The 7181-nt window shown below is 37.1% G+C and overlaps 1 protein-coding gene across 1 annotated transcript; it reads right to left on the bottom strand.

Annotated features, from left to right (window-relative positions):
- Positions 1-4306: 4306 nt before the first annotated feature.
- LOC139743677 (uncharacterized) lies at positions 4307-7181 on the bottom strand. Its single transcript, XM_071654137.1, has 3 exons — positions 7049-7181; positions 5651-5782; positions 4307-4608 (listed from the first exon to the last, which is right to left on the bottom strand). Exons 2-3 carry the CDS (start codon positions 5718-5720, stop codon positions 4307-4309), a joined length of 372 nt encoding a protein of 123 aa, XP_071510238.1. The 5' UTR covers positions 5721-5782; positions 7049-7181.

Raw genomic sequence — 7181 nt, 5'->3', positions numbered from 1 at the left:
ATAATAGCCTTAACGTTTTGCTCAATAATGTATCCCATTGAGATATATCACAGCTAAAACAAAACTTTGAAAATAATGAATTTCCGAAAAATGCTGGATCGCGCATGTGGTTGCAAGTGTTTTCTCAAACATGTCTATTTCAAGTAGGCTGAATTGTAAAGAACGAAGTAACCACACTGCCTGGCCAGCACCATTGTGGTGATTTTAGCGTCTATATAGGTAAGATCAATAGATTGACACCGATTACGTAATATTGGTTGTTCATTCAGCTTTTTGTGAATGTATGGGGCGAACGTTGGTGGCGGTATCGGAGAAGATGTGTTATCTGTTCAAAAAATGGAAATAATTATACGTCTACGATAATCATGTACTCTAGTGCATCGCGGGAAGAGCTCTCTGTACCACCCCCTGGGTGTAGTGTCATGCATATACATAGTACACACACAGCGATGGGAATATCTATACGGACGCAATAAATTACACACTGCAGTGTAATGACATAGCGTTGGTGCGAAACATAATGGAGAGATGAACAAATAATCATCATGCATGTACAATATATAGATAGCTGTATCTACGTGTAGGACTATTATGTGCGGAACCGTGTTTGTGACCGTGTCGTGATGTGGAGTCCATTCTCGTATCAGGGTGGCGTAAGCGTGAGCTCTTGATGGAGAAGGGAGACCACTACACAGGCGACTGAGAGAACAGAGGAGCAGACAATGAGGATGAGGAGAACGAGACGGAGGACCGAGGAGGAGGAGGAGGAGTAGGAGGAGGGTGGAGGATGGCTCATTAAAAAAGATGATGGATATGAGCACAGAGACTCCAACTCTCCCTTTTTCGACGGGAGATCTCCCGCCGAAAACCCATTTTTGCAAAATCTCCCGTTCTCCCGCTTAACGGATTTAATTTCTCCCGCCCTGGCTATGTGTCTCCCGTTGGAAAGGATTTCTTACTTATTGCTATCGTATGTTCAAAAAATAAGCCTTAGATAGCACCAGAGAGCAAGCTAGAACCCGAGGAACTTCGCACACATCAACTTGGAGTCTCCCGTTTGCTAGGTGGTTTCGGGCGGGAGAATGTCCAGATCAGAAGGTGCTTGGGGTTGGAGTCTCTGTGAGCAGGACGAGGAGGAGAACGACGATGGTTAAAGGAGGAGAAAGAGACAAGGGATTAAAGTGTCTATAGAAGAGAGGGAACATAATGAGGAAGAGAGGGGGATCAAAGGGAAAGGGAGGCAGAGAGAAGTAGAAGCAATACGTGTATATAGGCCCTGCCCCGGGTCTTCAAAACCTTTCACGTCTCTCCACCATCAACATAATCATCATCATCATCATCATCATCATCATCATCATCATCATCATCATATCATCGTCATCAGGATCATCGTCATCAGGATCATCAGAATCAGAGTCATCAATATGCCATCATCGCAATAAAACTCAAGAAAATTTCAGTTGTAATCTTTACATTCATCTGTTTATCATCTCATCACATCTACCATAAATCGTTCTCCTCATCATCATAACCACAACGCTGTATCCTCGTCACCATCATAATCATCATTATTTTGGTATGGCGCCACCACTATGCCATCGACATCACCAAGCACCAGCATCCTCTACTATCTTCGCAACATTACCAATAGTTGTCATCACGAAGAAAATCATGGCCATGATGGATTGTCCACAAACATTACAATAATCATCTTCTTGAGAGGTGAATTTTGTGACTATCATACATTTTGTAGAGGGAGACACAATTGAAGAAAATTCATACCTCGACCTTCACCCTACTGGTCAATATTATCTTGCTTTCAAGCAGCTTCTTTTTAATCATCATGCATGACGAGCGAAATGATAATATTATTTATAATTTTCATCCTTACCCCACTCACAGAACTGCCACCAAAGCCATGAGGTTGTCATGTATAAATGCACAGCAGTATTTTGTATGCATGATATCGATACTTAGGTATAGTGTCACTCCTTGTGGACTATTGTTTACAATATAGCAAGTTATGTCAAAACAATGTCGCGCAAAAAATACATCAATTTCTTCCTTTATCGCCATTATATACTGAGAGCAAATTACACGTCATCACCGTCTCTATTACAATATCCATCATCATCGTCATTGTCGTCGTCATTATCATCATCATCATCATCATCATCATCATCATCATCATCATCATCATCATCAATCCTAGATCGCAGTCTGACTCTTAATAACCTCTTACTTGACCACAGAATAATATATCGTATACAGATTCCAACCCTTCTACGCGGGAAGTCAAGCAATCTCGAGTGCACCCATCACCAAATCGAATTATGAAAACTTTGATGGAGAACGGATCATTTATACAACAACAAAAAAGACTCGATAAACATGGTGATAAAATTACTATATAAATGCAGAGTATTAACATCATTGGTCAGTGTACATTTTAATATTATTCCCGCCGTTTGATATAAAGCACATAAAGATTGTCAAATTGTACAATGAATCACATATTAAATACAAGAAATAAGTAAACGGATATAATAACACACGATGCGTTGACCTGAACGTGCATGGGAGTAGAGTTGGCTAATGAATGCACAAAGTTGCTAAATCTCATGAAAAGGGGCATCATATACAGCCCCACAGACAAAATACCAACCAAGATTAATGTAGAACCTGATGCAAACATAACTATAACTATAGCATTTCAGCTTTTAACACCTCTAATCATTATAGCTACATTGATTAAAGTCTAATTACTTAACGCAGACGGTATAATTATAATGACGTATTTCATATCATGCATTCGCAAGAAATAAACGAGAAAAGAAGGAGGTTCATTTCTCTACTTAAGTAACGTCAGTTTCAATCATCTAAGATAAGATTATACTCTATACACTCACTGAAAATGTTGTTCTCTTCATAGAAAAGCCTCTCTGTAAAATGAGTGGAGATTTAGTTACTGTAAACAAAATACATGGTATATTCGCTGTGATATTATAGTATACTCAGTATAAGTATCGCGCGGATGAGCAAAGATAGTATACCTTTTCCCAGGAAATTCTTATGAACAGCGTCTTATCAATCTACATACTAGATCACTATACCGTTGATTATCAAGATAATCGGTAAGCCTTTCTTGGGCGAAAGGGCAGCAAACGAAACATTCAGCTCGATGCAGTTTCCAGACATTATCCTTGATGAAGGAGTACATTATATAAACAATAATTTACGCTCTCATCAACAATAAATCAATGGAATCAATATCCTACCAGCATTTACATACAGGTCTATTGTCATAAATCACCCCATTATTATACTCCGAGTGTGCCTGTTTACATGCCCTCTTGAATCAATCTAATAAATTAAGTAAAGTGTGCATATTGGACGTTCATTTCACATTCAATATACGACACATAGACATACGCACACACATCAAACACATTCATGCATAAAATTCAGCTCTCTCTCTCTCTCTCTCTCTCTCACACACACACACACATGCACGCACAAACTATAACGAGACACACAGGGGTATAGTAATTATTATGCCTTTTGCCTATAGGCTTATGATGCCGTATCCACAGTGAAAAATAATGTTTTATAATCCATGCTTGACAGTATTACTGAAGTGATTTCATTAAATTTCATTAACTCTGTAGTTACTTACATTTTAAGCAGAAAGTAGAGAAATGAACATTTTTTGTATTTGATGCTGGCATATACAAATACATTATCTGGGAGTCACAAATCTTGATACATGAGCTCGTATTCAGTCAAAATACAGAATGAGATATGCGCATTAATTGTCATTGTCAATACAGTCATGACACGGTTGAATATTTTACAGAGACAACTTTCTTTCAAAACATAACGTGCATGTATATAAGTATAGCATTCCTTTCTTTACCTAAAGTACATATATTTTCATTCCACGCAAAAAGGGTTTATTGTGTGCTACAAGTTCTTTGTTGTTGTCATGGTGCTTTTGTTTCATTTTTGATTAATCTGGTGAGTTATTGTTCTCTCTACGGATGAAGTACTGTATTCTTTTCTGTTTCTTCATACAGAAAGGAATTACGAACAAGCAACAGGGAGTACAATGTACTTTGATATTTGAATTATACATGTAGCAGACATATTTTTAACTGGAAGCACTTTTTTTGGGGGGGGGGGGACAAACACGCACATTTATTCACCACACAATGAACGTTGTACAAATCACATGAATTATTGCAATCATTTTTTTTTTCAAGTTATTCATCGATCGTGAAAAAAAAAAACCGGAAGAGGTCAAAGTTCATGAGCATTGCAACGCCTCGTTGTATTTATACACAACAAACTGTGAGAGGTCAGGTCGTCCTAGCACCATCATTGCATTGGACAATTCCATTGCAGCTTGGTGGGGAGGTATCCTTTTCAACGATATATACCGCCAGTCCCTCAGAGCTCCGAAGTATCGATCATAGGAAGGATGGGGTGGATAGAGTCGATCGATTCTGTCGATCTCCGAGTTGGATAAGTTTAAGCTGCACGCGAGATCCACCCACGACATGCTGAGGTTGGTGGCGATAGTCCATAGTACTTGATCGCTTAACGGTCCTGTGGTATCGTGATGTTGTGTGAATAAAACGACATTATCATTTTTATACTTACGGATATAACCTTAAAAATCATAATGGCGTGTAAGTGCATTTTGATGAAAATAATTTACACTGATATAACAGAGAACAGATATATCATTTAAAACCTGAGGAGTATACGTCAGGGCCAATGAGTTCCAAAACATATGAACTAAAATATCGTGGACTATTTGTAAACTGAAGTAGATAAACCCAGATTTAAAACACACAAGCTAGCTTTTTCAAATTGCCATCTGATAATGCCATTCTTTTTCATCGTAATTCTTTCGCTGTATAATTGATAACGTATGTATATCAAATTTTTATGTGAGGTGAGCTCAGATACCGAGTATTTCTCAAGTCTTACTATACAATGTACATGTATATACCGTCCCTTGATTTTCTTTTGTTGCATTGCTGCAAACCACGTGTCGAAAACGTACTCTTCATTTCATGGTTTATACATGATATATACAACTGTACCATAAAGATGGGTTTCCTCATTTTTTTTCTTCTTCTCCTCTATCACCAACTTCTTCTTTATCCCCTACTTCTTCCCCTTATTATCAACTTCTTCTGTATAGCTGCTGCTTCTGTATAATACCTGTATAGCAGTCACATTTTTCTTTTCATTTTGCTATAATAATGTATATTTTGAATATTCTGTTAAAAAAGAATCTTCGTAGCCCTCGAAAAGACTACCACGACAGAGTATAATTACCATGAACCTGAGTCGTAGGTATACACATGTACGCCATTGACATCGACAGAGTTATTCTTTTTTTTTTCTGGAGGCGCACACAGTCAATTATTATTGTATCACTGAGTCTGTATCCTATCACATGTTGTTTTTTTCTTCTTCTTCTTTTGTGACTGTAATTTGATTTGCATTGTTCTATGCTATTGTGTTTTCTATTAGTCTTTTTGTGTAAATAGCACCAGTGCTCTATAGAAACACCATTATAAAGCGCCATATAAATGCAATAATAATGATAATAATAACAGGTACATGTATATCATACCTTCTGGTGCTTGAACAGGGATATGTGAATTCAGCTTGTAGTATGACGTAGCGTCACCGTCTCTCGGCATGTTGAGCGATTAGAAAATATCCAACTTCAATTTAAAAAGATGAGTTGTCAGTGTACGACTCCCTAAAAGACAAGTATGTGAAAATGAAACAGAAAACACCTGATTAGTAACTCGATGGCACAGTTTACACAAACATTTCACGCGTTAAGGCTCTGTTAATGAGTGATAATAAAATATACACAAGTGTAGTCGAAATTGCACTTTGGACTTTGAATTAACATGATTATGATCAACAACTTCACAAAGTGTGTATATAGACTTCCATGCGTGCTCCTGAATATTGTCTGTATAATCTTCAGACAATAAGTTTTTCTTCATTGTCACACACGTTGTACATTAATTGACCGCGGAAATCGCTGAATTCTCTATGTAGCACTTTTATTATTACAAAAACACAAAGAGAGAGAGAGAGATAGAGATAGAGAGAGAGAGAGAGAGAGAGAGAGAGAGAGAGATGTGGATCAGATATAACAGAGAACAGATCATTTGAAACCTGTGGAGTATACGTCAGGGCCTATGAGTTTCAAAACATAAAATATCGTGGACTATTTGTAAACTGAAGTAGGGCCTACATATATAGGCCTACAACAATTAATATGGACATACAGATAAACCCAGATTTAAAACACACAAGCTAGCTTTTTCAAATTGCCATATGATAAGGCCATTCTTTCGCTGTATAATTGATAACGTATGTATATCAAATTTTTAGGTGAGGAGAGCTCAGATACCGAGTATTTTTCAAGTCAAGTCATACTACAATGTATACCGTCCCTTGATTTTCTTTTGTTGCATTGCTGCAAACCACGTGTCGAAAACATACTTTTCATTTCATGGTTTATACATGATATATAAGTTCCGCTTCAAGCATGTTGGCATGACACAAAGCGATGCCGTCAAACATTAATTCTATAAACATGTTAGGATCCCATACATACTTTGACAAACAGATATTGAAACGTTAAAACTAATTTTTGTAATGATATCAAGCAATATCTGACAAACTATAAGAGGATTATCGAATATAATCTATGTCAAATCGGGTTCAAAATGACTTTCAGTTTGATCACGTCATTATAATACGTTATAATATTCATATCCCTTCTACATACTGTTTGGAATTCATATTTTATTTTGCAATGAGCATCATAGATATATCTTCTTCTTTTTGGGGGGACAGTATAGATGAAGCTAATGTGACGAATATCAATGAAACTTGTTTAATTTTTTCTATGAAAGGTAGTAAAGGCCCTGTAGACTAGAAGAGAAATGATACATGCATTAATGCAACGAGAACATTTATCATAATGAGTGAGTCTATCTCTTACCTCACACGCTGATCTCTGGCTCTGTGTAGCTGTTGGCACAAATTTCTTCTATTTCAGAATTATATCGCTAAGAAATACAGTTGACCTGTAACCTCGTCTTCATTTTATCTAGAAAATTCACACACCAAATATT

Source organism: Diadema antillarum, unplaced genomic scaffold (assembly GCF_040938485.1).
Source record: "Diadema antillarum isolate AM-2024a unplaced genomic scaffold, OU_Dant_1.0 seq00001103_RagTag, whole genome shotgun sequence".
NCBI classification, from domain to species: Eukaryota; Metazoa; Echinodermata; class Echinoidea; order Diadematoida; family Diadematidae; genus Diadema; species Diadema antillarum.
This window is presented reverse-complemented; position numbering and strand designations above follow the sequence as displayed.